The sequence below is a fragment of the Tenrec ecaudatus genome, chromosome 9, assembly GCF_050624435.1.
Source record: "Tenrec ecaudatus isolate mTenEca1 chromosome 9, mTenEca1.hap1, whole genome shotgun sequence".
Classification (NCBI taxonomy): domain Eukaryota; kingdom Metazoa; phylum Chordata; class Mammalia; order Afrosoricida; family Tenrecidae; genus Tenrec; species Tenrec ecaudatus.
In genome coordinates, this window is record NC_134538.1 from 111,960,139 (window position 1) to 111,978,045 (window position 17,907).

Genomic DNA, 17,907 nt, shown 5'->3' on the forward strand with positions numbered 1-17,907 from the left:
ACCCGCAGGTTGAGAACTGCTGGCTCAGTACGTCTGGAAATAAGTGGTTACAGTCTGCCCTGTGGTGAGTGCAGAATTTCGTAAAAGGCGTTATTCAAGAAGCTTACTGGGGCCCTTTGTCTAATTCACAGATTCAGAACGATCAGTGCCAGGAGATGGACACCGCCACGGAGAAGTGGGTGAAGCTCACAGACAATGGAGAATGGGGCTCTCATTCTGTAAGTCTCTTTGTCCTTTCTTATTTTTTAGGAAAAATTATTATTAATTAGAAGTTAATACATATGTTCTATCATTCCATACTTCAGTCATGTCAATCACCATCAGTTTCCAACCATCCTTTTCCTTCCTGGGCTCCTTGACATGGTCTTCCTTCCATTATCCCACCCCGTCGCAGGGTACCCTCCACCCCGAAGCCCTTATTCTACTTGCTGTCGCTATAGATTCATCAATCCTGGGTTTCATATACCCAAACACAGAGAACCATACAGCACGGCTTCAGGAGGGTAGCCTCCAACGACATAACATCTCTGAGATAGACCGTAGTATGAACAAACAGAAACAAAACAAATTACAGAAAATGTTGAAAACCAAATCAGTTCCATCATGCATCGGAGGTGGAAACCACGGACACGGTTTTAACTGCTCTCGCAGATTTGTGCCTTTGATCCTCTATACTCATCTCTCCAGTGCCCTCTGCTCAGGAACCACTTTCCCCCCACCCTCAGCCGTGGGAGCTCACTGGGGGCTTCTTTCTTAGGCAGTCCCCACAAATGAATCTTGGACTCCCACTGTCATCCATCCACAGCCTTCTGAAAGCATGATTCTCACAATTTAGGCTCTGATACGAATCCCTCCTTCAGCTTCAAATGATATGATTTACAATCCTTCGGTGAATGATGAGGTGGGCTTCGTCCATGTGGACTTAGTTGACCTCTCACATAGATGGCTGCTGGTTTGCAGACAAGCCTTTAAGACCTCAGACACTATTTTATCTGATAGCCAGGCACTATCTAATCGTCCTTTATTCTTTTCCCACCAGCCACACTCTTCTCCTTTTTTTCTTTCCAATCATCCTCCAAAGTTTACTTTAAGGAAAAAATATGAAAGTGATCTGTTTTGAATAATTTACCGAAGAGCTGGAAAGAAGTAGAGAATCCATTGCCCCGAGTTGCATGGGCTCAGATTCTTCCCAGAGAATTTTTTCCCTGCCTTTCTGTTTCTCCATAGCTTCCATTTCACCTTCCCTTTGTAGCAAGTTTCTCTCCTCTCAGAAGGACAGTAACAGGGACCATAACTATTCAAATCTGATATACAAAACCTTGAGTATGCATGTTGACACATGTGCCTGCTACCTGGGATAGAATCAGTGACTTGGCGTTGGAAGGATCTTTGAGTTCTTTTCATCCAACTTTCTCTGCGTTGTCCCCAACAAGTGATTTTCCAGCTTATCTTGCTGGGAGATTTTCAGCCTGTCTTGCTGGGAATTGTGCTGTCTGCCTTGTTGGACAACTCTGAGTGCCAGCCTGTTTATCCATGTTTGGGACTCTATGTATTTGCCACTCATTAGTCGAAGTTTTACCCTCTCTGGTCCCATGGAATAAAGTAAATGTTTCCATAGGACAATTTTTTAAAATGCTTTAAGGCAATTATTAGATAACATGATTTCAAGGATCTGCTCTTATTTGAGGTAATTTCTTTGGAAAGAGACATAGACTTTAATTCTAGCTCTGAATTGCAGTATTCATGTTGATTTAGTCTCTTTAACTCTTATATTTTATTCGAGAACTGAGGATAATCTGGAATTGTTGCATTAAGTGGGAGGACTTATGAGAGGCACGTGAAGTGCCTCAAATGTAGATTAAACTCTGTTTCAACAAGTGACTGCCCATCCTTGCCTTTGGTTTTAGCGTAGGTGCTTAACAAGAAACCCTCTGAGAATATTTTGTAACCTCTATGTGTGAAAGTGACCTTAATACCACTAGCAAACTCTCACCCAGTAGTACACGAATCTCTTGGCCACAAATACGCTTTTGTCACAACAATGTAAAATCAGTGAAAGCACTTAATAAACTACTTCTGTTGATGTCTGGCAGGAGAAGGGACTGGGTATGGTTTAGTTTTATACAGCTTGAGTTGGACTTGCCAGAAAAGAATAAAGGCAACAGATAAGGAAGCCAGGGACACCTAAAAAAACCACCATGAAATTGATAGAAAATTGGTTTGATTTCTAATTGGAAATATTTTCCATGAGCAAAAGAAGTAAGTAGTAGACATAGTCCTGGAGTCAGAGAGTTAAATTTGGTCATTCTATTAGAACAATTCTATTTTCTCTAGTTGCCCTTGTACTGCTGTTTATTTCAAAACTTTAAAAGAAACAAACTCAGTTTGTGGCCTTTTAACTTTTAGAACTCAAAAATCTACATAGAAATAGTCCCAGCTATTGTGAGCGATGTCACTTTTGCCCTCTAAGTTGACTCTCATAAATATAAACTTAAACATTCCATGCAAATGACTTGGAGTTCATTTTCTCTTTTTGTTTGTACTTCTTCATGAAATAAAATTCTATAGTATTTTACATATGATTTTGTTAGCAGACTTCTTTTTCATGAGGAACTATGACTTCAGCCGAGCCTAGATGTGAATTAACTGTAGACTTAAATGTGTGCGTATAAATTAATGATAACTTATAGTAATCGTGTGATAAAAAGTGTACCATGGCTTTTAGGGATGGAAGTGCTGGAAGCAGCGGGGCTTCTCTGACCTGGGGTCTTTATCTTTGCAGGTCATGCTGAAATCAGGCACAAATATACTGTACTGGAGGACGACAGGCATCCTTATGGGCTCTAAGGCAGTCAAGCCCGTGTTGGTAAAAAATATCACAATTGAAGGTACTTACAGAAACTGGTCTGAGTAGGCACTTAGCGCATCTTCTTCTCAGTTAAGATGCCTGTCGTCGTTTTGGTTTGGCTGGTTCAGGCTCAATAGGGTAGAGAGAGAGGAACTGAGATTTAGACTTCAGAACAGTCTAGAAACCCTAGTTATCTTCTAGGCATGCTGATTGTTTTTTTTTTTTTTTTTTTTTTACTCTTAGAGAGAATTAAGGGTAATTTGTGGAATTAGGGGTAAAAACCAGGATGATGACCAAAACACCCACCAAGCCACAGTCACCAAGTCGATTATGTCTCACAGTAATTTTAGTCACTTAAAGAAAAAGGATTCTGTCAGTGGTATCTGTCCACTGGGCTACCAGGTCTTCCTGCACCACCATAAGAATAAATAATAAAATAGCCATCTTGCCCTGTGTCTCCTAAACCTCTTGTGTCTTTCTGGGCCAAGCTATCCCTGTCCTCACCCAAGGGAATGGCTAATAGACTCTGGCCTGGACCGTACTCAGCGAGGGCTACTTTTAACCAAAGCATTGATTCTCCTTCGTCGAATCAGTTTGCCCTCTACTTTGAGATGGTGGCAGGGTTTCATCTCACGTACTTTGGACATGTCAGGAGAGACCAGTCCCTGGCAAAAGGCATAATGCTTGGGAAAGGAGAGGATCAGCAAGAAAAGAGAAGACGCTGGGCAAGGTGGCTTGGCCCAGCGGCAGCAGCAATGGGCTCAGACTTAAGAACAATTGTAAGGATGCTCGGAACCAGGCAGGGTTTCCCTTGAGCATTGTGACCTGCTCGCTGGCACCAAACAAATGTGCCTGCTCTTGCGATGACGCAGTAGTAGGAGAGGCCTCCTCTAGCAGAGGCTATAATTTCAAGCCCGAAGAAAAGTCAAGGCCTGCCTGGGCTCTCGGAGCCTTGGGGGCGGAGTGGTGACAAGTTGGGCCGCTATGCCCCAGGTCAGCAGCTCGAAACCACCAGCTGTTCTGCGGGGGAGGACAAGCTTTCTACTCCTGTAGAGTGACAGCCTCAGAAACCCACAGGGGCAGTTCCCCTGTCCTGTAGGGCCACTCTGAGTCAGCATCTTCTGGGTGGCCGTGCGTCTTAGGTCTTACCGATGGCTTGATGAGCAGCCGAAGAGGACCCCGCGCCCCTCCGCAAACCCAAAGATCAAAGAATAATAGGCTTTTGGTATTTGAGGGGACTTTATCATTTATTTTATTTTTTTAGTTAGCAGGGTAGTTGTCTGAGACCCACAGCTTTCAATTTATATACTTATTATCCCTGATCAAATGTCCCTGTTTAAAGCATTTCATTCCGTCTGTAGACCAGTGCCTTGTGCTCACTGCTGAATGAGTCAGGAAGAGGGTTTATTTGTGCTGTTCTCTCGTGCTGGCGATGTCTCTCTTATTTCTGGAGAGACATGACAAGTAGGTTCACACCTCCTCTCTTTTCCCCTCTCACACAGGGGTGGCATACACGTCAGAGTGCTTCCCGTGCAAGCCAGGCACGTTTAGCAACAAGCCTGGCTCGTTCAACTGCCAAGTGTGCCCCAGAAACACCTATTCGGAGAAAGGAGCCAGAGAATGTGTCAAGTGCAAAGAGGATTCCCATTTTTCAGGTAAGACTACACGTGGCCAGTCTATGACCTTTTCTTTCTAGGTTTGTGATGACAGAGTATTCACTCTTACGTTAGCAGTTCACACCTAACAGGTGGCACGAATGGTGGTCCTTCAACAGAGTGCCGGAGTGGATCAGTGTTCAGCGGACAGATTTAGGACTCCCTGTTATCCCTTTGTGGGCTCCGTTCCTCTTTGCTTAAAAGTGTTTTATTCCACATCCCACAAGCAGATGTGTTTATACAAAATCTGAAACATAAAGGAAAATATTTGCATTATACTTTTAGGTGCTTAGCTGTTAGAGAGACATGCTTTAGTGCTTACTGATCATGAGAGCAAACTCTAATGTATTTAGAAAAAACTCTGATTTTCATCAGGTCTCTCCTGGAAACATTGATTGTTTTAGGAAAAATAAAAGTGTAGACTCTTGCTTTTTCTAGGCCCAGCAGTTCTGCCTCATATATTCCTGTAAAGGTGCTATTTTCTGTATTGATAAGTTGCCTTCTCCCACCGTGGGTTGAGCAGAGTCTGAAGGCAGCCGACCTTGTCTGAAATGCACTTTCTGTTGCAGAGGAAGGAGCCAGCGCATGCACAAAGCGCGCCCCCTGCACCACCAAGGACTATTTCCAGATCCATACTCCATGTGACCAACAGGGAAAGGTACATATCGGCCGTGCGCAGTCCCGCCAGCCCACATTTCTATCACCTTCCTCCCAGGCTCGAGCAGCCGATTTACCCAGGGAAGCTTACGTAAGCTGGTGAGAACACCTGCGGGCCAGGTAGCAGCCGAGAGAGCAAAGTGTCCAGATTCTGAAGCCTGCCTGTCTGCGGCTGCTGACTGTGGGGGCCAAGTTTCTTGATGTCTCTAAGCCTCAGTGTTCTCATCTGTCAAATGGGCTAATATAATTCTCTACTTCTAATGGCACTCGATGGGAAATGCTCAGCATGATGCCTGATGCGTGCTGAGCTCCCGATCCTTTACTGCTATTTTTAGCAGTTAATGCTTTTCCAGCAGTAATAGCATCTGGAAGAGCAAACCTCAAAAATGTGCATGGTGACCCATAGGATAGAAATGCTCCGTAGCTTCTCTCTAATCATTTGGCTGCTCAGGAGATGTGTGGAGGCAGGTCCCGCCGTGGCTCGTTCCCGTGTGACCGCATTTAGGCGTCACAGAGCAGTTACCATCTCAGTGGCACCCATCCAGGGGCAGGAGGTCTACCTGCGCTCTCCAGCTGACCTGCCTCTCTCTTAAGCAGAGAACCGGCTGGGAACAGGCAGGAGGGCCGGGCAGGACAGGGGCTTGCTATGCAGGCCTCCTTATGGAGGCTTACATCTTGTTTGGATCAGGCAGACGCCAATGCATTTATTACTGGCGTTCCTGTTACTGTATTCCTAGGTTCAAAGCTATACTTCTCATACTTAAAGTAGTTGCTCATTTTACCTCGAAAGGAATGCACTTTTGTACATGTAAGGTCAAGTACGTTCTTATTTGTGTAGTACAGCATTTGGCCCTAACTGACTGGGGAAAATTGGGGGGAAGGCTGATTTAAATAAGTGAAGGATTTCAGTGATAAATATAACGATTATTTTCCATAGGAAGAGTCACTCAAACTTATCAGCTGTTTTCTCTAAAATAAGGTCTTGATGGCCCTGCACCAGTGGCCAAATGCTACCACTAGGTTCTAGTTAGAGCATCTTTGCAGAGAGGTGAGGAAGTGGCATGCCCTCCTTAGGTGACACAGGGCGAAGGAGCCTCCAGGATCATGTCTGCCCAAGGAGGATTTCTATGCCTCCAACATCCACCTTCCTCTATCCCATTCCAATACCAAACACCCCTCCAGTGACCTCCTACTTCTCCATTGCCATGGCCACCCGGAACTCACAGACCATGCTCACTCTTATGGTGTTCATTAGGGAAGCTAACAGCTTACAAGCTAGGATAAACAACAGCAACACTAAGAATATGATCCTTTTGTTTATCATGCCTCTGCCTAGCCAGACCGGCCAGCATGTCTTCAGCCACGTGGCCCCTTGGCCCCTGCCCTGCTCGACTATGAGACAATGCTTCTTTCGAGCTGATCTATGCTTAAAGGGCGCCCCACTCTGTACTTCCACCTCCTGCCCAAAGGCTCCTTGCTTTAGTTATTCTGTGGGCTGGGAAGCAGCCTCTGTCTCGTGGTCACATGCTGAGGTCTGTGGTGTCTCTGCTGCTGCCACCACTGCAGGCAGGGAGCTGCTACGCTGTCTGCTGGTGGCTGTTCTTGTTTGATGCTCCTGAATATCTCTCTTCCGATTTCTGAAATTGCCAAACTGACCTGTCCCTGAGCGACAGTACCCCCTGCCTTCTTTTCAGGTTCCCACCCAGGCACTGGGTGGACATTACAAAGACCATGGCTGAGAGCAGTATAGAGCAGTTTGACTTCATGAAGACGTAATGCTGCAGCAGGTTAGGAAGTAATTTGAAATGATGCTATTTTTGGCTACAGTTGCTGTCCTGAAAAATACAACAGAAATAAATTTAGTTTATTTTGGATAATGATGTATCCAGCATTACTAAAGCTTGAAAGAATGAAAGCTGGTGGAGAACCTTGAACTTTGTTATAACGAAAAGATCCCCAAAGCTGGGTTTCTGCTTTCTGTCCATAAGTAGTTAACTAAAGTGGAAGACTCGAGTTGACATAAGCCAACACGAATGAGTTCTAATGCACACCACACACACACACGTCGTACACACACACACACACGTCGTACACACACACACACACGTCGTACACACACACACACACACGTCGTACACACACACACACACACACACACACACACACACATACACAAGTGATGTTTTCCTCTTGAATCTGAGCGAACTCTGAACAGTCTTTTGGTACCGACCACAGAGGTACTAGCTAGAATGAAAAAATTCAGTGACTTTTTACAAAGTAATTTAAGATACTTGTCAAGATACTTGTTTCTAACTTAAGAAGTAAATAAAGTACTAAGCAGTTCCAGCATGATTGATTCCTTCGGGAGGTACTAAGGGTCTTCACCGTGCCTTGTAGTCCTACCTCCAGCCTGCCCCTCTGCCTTCAGTGGGCTTCTCTCCTGTGCATCTCTGGGTCTCCCGGCTCCCTGCCTCAGCATTTCCTTTTCTTCTCAGGACCATTGTCGTTGGGTTTGGCTCTCACCCTAAATTCAGGATGCTTTCTTACCAAGATCCGTAACTTAATGATGTCAGCAAATATCCTATGTGCACCAGGGTAGCATTCACTGTACTGGGGGTTGGGACTTGGAATATCTGGTTTTTAGGGGGAACACCAGCCAATCCACTACAGAGAATTAACTTTCAGTTAAACTATTCAGAGTTGAGAAACACAAGCTTCCTACTAGATTATCAATAGCCACAAAGATTGTCTTGATACCTGCAGATATCAGTATTGCTAAACTGGTGACAATTATGTTGTTCGGTTTCAGCGACTTAGAGAAAACACAGACTTACTTGTTTTGGGTTCTAGAACTCAGTAGAGAGCTTTGTTTGTGTGATTTGTTGGTTTATCTCAGGGTTCTTTTTCCTAAACCCCTCCCCCCCACCGACTGTGGGATGTGTTGCATGCTTTTTTTTTTTTTTTAATGGTGGCAGAGCAAGGTGTCAAGTTTTGTTGCCACCTTTGAGGCTCATTATGACATACTATACGAATTGATTTAAAAAATATAGAAAGCGAATGGGAAAGCTTATTCATGGGAGAGATACAAGATTAGAACCCTGTGAAACTGGGGGGCTGAGACCCGTTGGTCATAACTAGCCAGAATCAGTATAGATCCAACAATTCCATCAGAACCTTTCTCTTACCGATTCTTGCTGATAGTCTTAGTTCAGTTTCATTTCCTTATCAGAGAGACTGTCTTCTTCTTGGGCCCCTCTGGCCCCTCTACCCAAGCCACCTTCCCCCCTCACTGCTTTTGATCCTGCGAGTGTTGAATGGGCCACACTGGACTCCCTCCAGCCCCAAGCTGATGGCCAAGAGGCAGGTGTCAGGTGTGCCTGCACCTTCTGTTCTCTTTGAACCTGATTCTGACACCTACTATCTGTCTCAGGGCACTCTACTGCTGTGACAGGGCTTCATGGAAATGGCCACATACAACTCCGACAGTGTCCACCATTGTGGGTTTTATTTGGGAAGGGAACAGTGGAGAAATGCTCAGAGTACAGTTACGCAGTCAGCACAGTGTGTTCTCTTTCTTTTTTAATCATTTTATTGGGGGCTCATATAACTCATCACATTCCATACATCCATCCATTGTGTCAAGCACATTTGTACATTTGTTACCCTCACCGTTCTCAAAACATTTGCTCTCCACTTAAGCCCTTGGCATCCGCTAAGCACAGTGTATTCTCTACCATGCTCATGAACAAGCTTTTCTCTGGCTCTCTCTCAGCACTTGGCCTGGACTCATTGCTGCTGAAGGATGTTACAGGGCTCCTTTAGGGCTGCCACTATATGCCTGAAGGTCATGTCACCTTGCCATATGCCTCAGCCAGAAGGCACTCAACTCCAGCTCTGTGGGTCAGCAAGCCAAGCTCCCCAATTAAGTGCCCAACGGCACCTTCACACGCCAGCTTCCTGCCTAAAAGCAGCCAGCTCTGCTTTCTGCGTGGCCAAGGGGCCACTGCTCTGCCCCTCCTGCTGCCGTTGCTGCTCTTCTTTCTCTCCTCAGGTGACAGAGCTGTCTCCTGGGTCAAGGAGGTTCACTGGGTGGGGATTTGGGGGTCTCAATGTGTACCCCCTTCCTGGCTCTTCTCACAGCTTGTAGTGAGATCCTCCCCCTCCTCTTACCTTCTGATGTGGCTCGTTTTATACATTACAGGATGACAGTTATAATTAATCATGGTAGCCATCACTGAAGTTAAAATATATAATCAAATCAGTATCTTCCCCTCCTTCTTACTCAGACTCATTTAGCAAAGGCCATTTGGTGAGACCATGGCTAGAGGATTCAGTGCAGGGCTGGCCAACGTTTCAGAAGTGACTGATGGATCCTGCTGGAATCTGAGCCCATCCTAGAGGGATCATTTCATCACACTGAGGCTGAGCTGCCTCATTCACCTGCTCCTTGGGGCAGACAGACCATACACTAATCAATCCTTTCAAGGACAATGAGTCTCTTTCTAAAGAGAAAAAACCATTGTCCGTTACCTCCACAAATAGGGGTTCCAAAATGCTGGGGATTTTCTAATAGTTTTAACACACCGTTTTTAACATGATGTGATGGTTGAGAGCACTTGCTAGGGTTTTTTAGTATCAGATCACTTGATGGCAAATACTTGCTGAGCCGACTCCTTCTGTCACAATACTCTCGTAGATGGTCCAGTCCTGTAGTAGGGACTGGCTCTCCATCATTAGAAATTGAAAACAAAGACCACTGGAGTCTCTGGTGTATAGAGGGCAGTGAAGCAGCTGTTGAATGAGTTAATGAATGAGATAATTAGTTAGAGAACGAATGAATACCACACATGGAATATGTTCTGTACAGACACAGGGCTTGAAGACTTAAACGTTTGAAGTCTTAGAGCAGACGCAATCAATCTTTCTCTATTATTCCACAAGGTAAAATGTGGACGAAAGGCAAACTTAGAGAAGGTGAATTCCAGCGAGGCTGAGTCCTAGAAAATGAGATTTTATTAATAGGGCACTTCCCCCAGGCTAGGGGGCTTCCTGGAAGGGAAGACTTTCAAAAGGGCTCCGTCTTAAGAGGAAATATTAGACGGTGCCACTTCTTCATCTGAGAGTTGAGGAAGTCCATGGTGAGCCTGGCGCGCTTACTAGTGCTTTGGTATCAGACTGCATTCACTTGCTTTGCCCGGAAGACGTTCCAGCGGTGCTCAGAGGCTGTAACGCAGGGTTTCTGAATTACGTCGCAGAGTGAGACGCAAGGGCGGATGGGAATAAGGAAAGGAGCATGGGTTTAGCTCTGCCTTTATTCCTACATAGTTGAGTATGAATGCTTAAAGGTAAGATGGGCTTACATTTCTTTGATCCCACAATGGGAAGAGACCATGGTATTTCTTAGCAACCAGGGGTTTCTAAATTTGTGTAAAATTAAAAATTCCCTAAAGTATTTTAAAAAAATGGTTTTTAGTCATCTTTATTGAGACATAATTCTCATACCATACAATCCACCCAATTAAGATAGGAGATTCTTTTTTTTACAAGATATTCACAAGGTTATGCAGTCAGACCACCATTTAATTTCAGGATCTTTTCCTGCCTAATTTTCTGGGTAGAACCTCTAGCACCATGTTGATTTCCATAGTGTCGCCAACAGAAAAGGAAAATGCCTGGGCCCCTAGGCTTTGGAAAGGGTAGAAGCAGGCATCCACATGGGAAAAATGCAAGCAGCACAGTGTTCACTGAGAAGGGATCCAAGTGGATGCTGATACAGTGGGTGAGTTGCGAATGTACTTAGCCCAGGCATGGGTGTTGAATAGGACTTTGAGGAGTGAGGGGTGTCCCGCATGATTTAGCAAAATGACATAATTCAGGAAGAGACAAATGATGAGTGCTCAGTGACAGGAGTAAGGAGGCACCCAGTAGCCTGCCTGTCATGAAAAACATGGCAGTTGGGTTGGAGTGGCGGCTGAGAGACCCTTTTCTAGCACATTTAATTCCATTTGGATGGCATTAGTCAGCCTACAGAGCCATGGCGCGTCTGGGCAGGGACATTTGAAGGAGTAAAGCCTGCAGACACATCCATTTAAAGAAGGTATTGAAACGCTTGGTCCTCCCTGTTTAGAATTTGTTTTGATATAAGAAACTGCTTCCAATTGATAGCACCACCATTTTAAGATGAATGTTATTACTTAATGTAAATATAAATTGACAATATAACTTCTGCCATCCTAATGATAATCTGGTTAGTTTTAGTCTATTAGGGGTTTGGTTTCATAAAACATTTCATAATTTTAGCTCAAGTTGCCAAGGGGAAAATTGGTAGTTGGTTTTTCATCAGCACTGGGAGCCATCTGGCACTTACGATCATTAATATTAAATACTCCCATCCCTTCATCAGCCAGACTTGCAGGCACCTGTTCCCATTAAAAAGAGTGGGGGAGAATCAATCTGTCCTGTGGAATAAAAAGGAAATTTTTACTCTCGAGCATTTGAAATTTAAATGGGAAACTCTCTGAAAAGTTTCAAAGTGGTTGACATTTTCTGAGTTCTCGGATATTTCATTTACTTGGGTTGTAAGTTGTCTGGATAACTGACTCAAAGGCATTCGCTTAGTTTAGTTTTTACCCTCACCAACCTGGCTCCCTTTCCCATTTCCGAGCAGCGTGTGCTTGGGGGGCAAGTTGTTTCCTAGTTCTAATCAGGAGGGATTCCATTCATGAACATGACGATAGTCTTACCCCCTCCCAGAGTGCTTCAGGGTAGATGACATGATGAGCCCCTGGTGCAGTGACAGCCCAGCCAGGTCCCCATGTGGGAATCAGTTATTCCCATCAACATAGTAGCTCACAGGTAATTCGAAGTAAAAAACAGTCAGCAAACCGTGACTTGTTTTGAGTTTGAGATAACTCCCCTTCCAAACAATGTTCCCTTTGCTTAGATTATCTGACTTTTATTTGCTTTCCGTAGGGCCGCTGAGAGCCCTTTATGGACACAGGATCTAATTTATTTGTTCAGCTACTTAGGAAGTCCCAGCAGGGGTGGCCATTAGTTTACAAGAGGCAAAAGGGTGAAGTCGCTAGTTAACGGAACCACCATGAAGTAGGTTGTAAATTGAATGTGCAAGAGTGTTTTAAAAAGGAAAAACATGTTATTTACAATTCTGTTGAGACATCTACCTTTTAAACCATCTCCTTAAGTATCCTTCTGTAGATAAGGTGAATTTTTCTTCCAGAAGAGAATACTTGAGAATAAAATTGAGTGTCCTGAAGGGGTTACTGTGCATGGCTTTCTCTGAACTGAACATCACTATCGGGAAGAGCCTGGAATGGTGGGCCTCTAGTTTCATGTTTGGATCCATTGCGTGAGAGGTTGCTTTTAAGGGGAACGACTATTCTCAGATGATTATATTTCTAATGAAAAGACATTCCAGTCCTTTGGAAACTGTGTTCATTTAGAAAAGAGTGGATTTCCTCTGTATGCAGAATGTGCCCCCCCCAGCCCCTCTGTTTATGTGTATTTTTGCTAAGCACATTCGTTTTGCTTCAATGGAGGCACACTGAGTATTTCTGGCTGCCATGTTTCAGCAGAGGGTGGCGTGGTGAGGGAGTCGTGTGCTCTGGCAGTGGGACACCCTCCCTGGTCTTCCGCGGTGCTGTGTGCATGTGTGAGACCAAAGGGCAGGATGTGCAAGTGTTCACCACCCTCCCACAGCGGCCGGCTTCACCCTAAAGCCTGCCGCACACCCGGCACGGTCTAGGAGCCGCGGAAGAAAACCCTCCAGCGAGAGCCCTGCCCGTTGCATGTCAGTTTATTGAGAGAGAAATAAAACACCGAGCGCAATGACAAATACTTACAAAATGCTGTTGTGCTTTGTTGCTTTGCGACCCAGGAGCACGGAGCAGAACTAGCTTCCCGGGTTCCTGGGCTGTGAGCATACAGCCATCGGGTCTCTTCTCCCTGCGGCCTCTCTGGATGGGGCAGCGGAGCCGTGAAGGCCGGGGTCACACACAACAGGAGCCCCAGGCGAAGCTTGCTAACAAACGCTCTTGTTTCTTTGTTTGTGGCCATGCTCTATGTGCTGTGGTGGGGGAGGAGAACGGACCCGCCAAGGCCCCCCCGCAAGGAGCCCCTTGTGGGAGTTATGACTCGGAGGATGATAAGGAGCGTGGTTGGTATGAGGTCAGGTCGTTTGTAGTGCAGGGTAAACGAAAAACTGGGAGGAAGGATGACAGACCTCTCCATGCTCTCTCGTTTTTTGTTTCTTATTTTGCCAATGATATTGCAGATGCTCTAGCTGGCCCTTCCCTTCTGTCGGTTATTTAGATTTTTCATGGATGTCCGTTTAGCATTTTCATTATTGGAACTTTAAAGCAAGATACAGCATATTTTGTGATTGGCTTGTTCTTTTTGCAGACACAGATAATGTACAAGTGGATAGAGCCCAAAATCTGCCGGGACGACCTCACAGATGCTATTAGGTTGCCCCCTTCTGGAGAGAAGAGGGATTGTCCACCTTGCAATCCTGGATTTTACAACAATGGATCATCTTCTTGCCATCCCTGCCCTCCTGGAATGTATTCAGATGGAACAAAGGGTAGGAAGTCAACTGATGCAGAAATTGGACCTTGAGCAAAATAATATTGGTGGAATACACAGGCCCTTCCCTAACTTACTGTTACAGAGGGATTTATAAAATATACAGCTTCTTATAGAGATTGAAGACAATTTGGGGAAAGATTAAGTGTACGTGAGAGACTGCAGCGGCTTAAATAACATGTCGTAACTATAGTGAAAATGCCTCTTAATGGGGTGCACTTTAACCTTTGGAGACTGATAAGAAAATTGTGACATTACTATTAAACGCTTCTGTTCCTGGGTGTGTAAAAGTACATGTGTATCTCTAAGTATAAAAAAGCTGGAGCCCTGGTGGCCCAGCGGTTAAACACGGCTGCTAACTGAAATATTGGCGGTTTAAAACCCATCAGGTTTCTTCCACGGAAGAAAGATGTGGCAGTCTGCTTCTGCACAGACTGACAGCCTGGGAACCCTGTGCAGCAGCTCTACCTTGTCCTAGAGGGTAACCTCAAGGAGACACCGACTGGATGGTAGTGAATTTGGTTCATAAGAAAAGTTATTCCCCCTATGCCCGTGTGCAAGTGGGCTCACAGTTTATGCTGTGGTAATGGCGAGAACTGTTCAGTTTTGTTTGAAAGTGTGCAGTTAGGAAACTTTTAGTACTTACCAAATACTAACTCAGACAGTAGTTGCAGACTTTGTTGTAATTATTATCGACATTTTCATGGTAGGTGTCTGTAATTGGAGTGGGACTGCATGCTTAGTATCGAGAGTCTTTGGGGTTTAGCCCAAATAGGACTCTGGGGTCCATTTGAGTTTGAGCCCAAGTTCTATTTGCTACTAATAGCGTCCCATATCCTCTCCCAAACCCCTTGTCTAGATGCTTGAGGCAAAAGGTTTGGGCTAAATTTGCAAGTTCTTGGAAAAGAGCCTTCCAATTAAATGTTGCATATGTTGGTTCATAAGAAGTTGAGTTAACTTCTAGAACCCCTCCATTTCTGGAGCCGTTTCTCAACATAGTCGATGTTTGGACTTCACGAAACCAGTCCATAACTGAGTGGCATTATATGAAGTTTAATAACCAGTGAGGAGAGTGAAATATTTTCTTATTTGTAAGGTAGAAAGAACTAGTTTCTAAAATTATCTGTGAGAACTTGAACTTCTTTCCGATTTGCTATTCTTGTGCAGGGGAATTCAGGATTAGCAGAATCTTCCAGAAATTAAAGGAAATATTTATTTTGCAAGAATCTGTATCTTTTCTCTAGCCAGCCCCCACCCCATTGGTCAATGATATGTGTGCACCAGAACTAGGATTTTTTTCTTTCCAGACGGCTTTTGAAAAAGTTACTGATTTCTAAAGGGATTGCTGTCCTAATAGTTCTCCTTCTCAAGACCCTCTCTGCTAATTGGAAAAGTTTATCAGTGCCTGGCACAGACAGAAGCTGTCCAGATGTAGTTCACTTGTAATTGTTTGCCTGCTTCTCTCTGTAGAGTGCAGATCGTGTCCAGCAGGAACAGAGCCTGCGCTTGGATTTGAATATAAATGGTGGAATGTCCTTCCTGGCAACATGAAAACTTCCTGCTTTAATGTTGGAAACTCAAAGTGTGACGGGATGAACGGTGAGTTCAGAATTGATCTGCTTGGTGCTTTTTGGCAACAGAGATGATTCCTCTCGGATTTCTAAAAGCCAGCGCTTTGAATTGGCTCTTCCTGGTTCAGCTCTGGCTGATGAAGCAACACTGGAATGGATCCAAGTCCGTAAAATGTGAGTAAACTGGAGTGATCATAAGAATGGGAAAAATTATGAGCTTACCCCGTGCTAAAAACGCAATCTCCCACTTAGAAAACAAGGGTAGCATGCACACTGCATTAGAACCAAATCTCTGGACCAGCAGAGTCAGAAGCAGCAGAGTCCCTAGAGACCGACAGTGCTGCTTCCAGGTGGGTGGCACTCCCAGTCCTGGCCGTCATCCAGTCTCCTGTCTCAGGCTCCCGAAGGAGCTTGTCAGGCCTCTTCGGAGCCTCTCATACCACAACTTCAACCTGGACTTCCCCTAGCTGGCGACTGTTCACATCCACCTACATTTTACAAATGTGGGTCTGTTGTGATTTTGCTGTGTCAGCCATGACTGAACCAGTTTGAAGCCTGCTCCAAACACACTGCATACAGTGGCATGGACACTTTGCTTCTATCATTTGCTTGCTCTCCTGCTGTCAAGCCCTCACATAAACATAGGACATCTGGTATCATCGCCAGATGGCTTTCTGTTATGAATATATACTACTAAATTTGCCATTTTGTCTGAGTCAGTTTGAAGTAAATATTGAAGACTAGCCTGTCATGCCAAGAGAGGTCATGAAATCTATATCCTTTGCTATGTAAAGAGGTAGTCTGCCAGCATTTTTGCCTAAATTTGTTTCGCATGGCTCAGCACTGAGCCGATGTGAGGGGTTAAAGAACCTCAAACTCTCTTTGCCTATGAAGTTTATGTTTGCAAATATAAATGACATAAATGCTAATTTATGCAATTCAAAATATGTATGAATTCTACTTTCTGAAACTTTGAAAATATAGCAGAGCCGTATTTGATGTAGGGTATTGCTGAACTTTATTCATTTTTGTATTTCCAGTACTTATTTGTTGGTTGCATGACGATGGTATCTGTGTGTGCATTGTAACACTTGACAAGATGCATCCGTTCACTTTATGAGCCCGCGAGCATGCTTCATTTTCCCTCTGCGATACAGCGTAGTTCTGAGACACAGCTTCACTGCAGGTCTTTTAGCTTGTTGCCAGTCCTGAGTAAGCGAGCTAGAGATACCCGACTGATGTGCACACATGAGAATAGAAATGGACGAACATTAATTGTCCTTGAATAATGGTCAGTGAACATGGACCTGAAAGGCGAGAAGACAGAGCCTTGATTTATATGAAAGATGATGGAATACCCCTCTTTCTGGACCCATAACTAATCATACTTCTAAGAAATTATCCAAAGGGAGAATTAAAAAAATATGGTAGTTTTTACCTGACCATTAGGCTTTTCCGTATATTTTTCTTTAAAATCTCATTGCTAAAATTATTTTCTTAGGGAAAAACTGACATATGAAAGAGCTTTATTACCCATACTTTAATTGTGATGTTATTTAGTCAAAACAAAACCAACTTAAATGGTTAAAATAGAAGCGCGGTCAGCATGCGGCAAACCCTGCCGTCAGAGTGACTTAGGAAATTTGTACATATCCACATAATGAAATGTGAACACAGTCACGAGCGTGCTGCTGAAGTATTTATAAAGAAAACACGGGTATGCCATTGCAGTTTATAAAACCATCCTACGGCATGTACTCTACGGGCACCCCCAAAGCTAATTGCTGTCGAGTCAACTCCAACTCGCAGTGGTGCCACAGGACAGCGTCGCACTGCCCTGAGGGTTCCCAAGGCGGTGGGCTTCACCGTGGCAGACCATCATGCGGTCTTTGTTGTAGCCCAACCGCTTACGTCACCTTAATAAATGAGTGTCATTGAAGGTTTAATCCTCATAGTTTGTGTCAAGAGTGTCCAGTCACTTGAGTTTGTAATATGTATAAATCAACAGTCCATGTACGTTAGTCTAAAAAGCTGCCCTACGATGATGTACTTTCATTTTCTAAGCAGCAGTTAAAATTCTATACTATTGGCTACATTAATGGTACGAGCAACGGAATTTCCATATGCCTCATGGGGATGCTTTATAATATTTCTCAATAAAATTATACATTTTTTCTAAAACGGACTAGGCATATGCATAATATAGGCAGGGGTGGATTTTGAGAGGGCATAATTGCTGTCCCCGATCTCAGGACAGTTCATTGTGATGAGGTGTCCCTATTCAGTACTTGGCTTCATGAAGAGGTGAGGTTCCTGACGATGAGGATGCTACAGCAAAGTGTGATGAAGAAACTACTTGGTGCTTGGCTCTCAGGAAGAGTAGCATCTAGGGTCTCAAAACAAGCGATACCGTGTCAGTTCAGTCCATATGGAAGAAGCACACCAGCCCGTGTGATCCAAAGACTGTAAATAAAAATATCCAAGACCAGAGGAGGAAATGGTATTAGAGTTTACATTCTGAGCACTCAATTTGCAGAAGGGTATGGATGACAGCAAAAGCCCCACCTCCATATGC

The 17,907-nt window shown here is 44.4% G+C and overlaps 1 protein-coding gene across 1 annotated transcript in view; it reads left to right on the plus strand.

Moving 5' to 3' along the window:
* ELAPOR2 (endosome-lysosome associated apoptosis and autophagy regulator family member 2) overlaps positions 1–17,907 on the plus strand; it is an 84,863-nt gene that overhangs the window by 16,098 nt on the left and 50,858 nt on the right. Inside the window, exons 3-8 of the mRNA XM_075557641.1 lie at positions 132–218; positions 2,783–2,888; positions 4,351–4,503; positions 5,073–5,161; positions 13,579–13,759; positions 15,232–15,360. Coding sequence (XP_075413756.1) covers positions 132–218; positions 2,783–2,888; positions 4,351–4,503; positions 5,073–5,161; positions 13,579–13,759; positions 15,232–15,360 — 745 coding nt within the window. The remainder of the gene's footprint in view (positions 1–131; positions 219–2,782; positions 2,889–4,350; positions 4,504–5,072; positions 5,162–13,578; positions 13,760–15,231; positions 15,361–17,907) is intronic.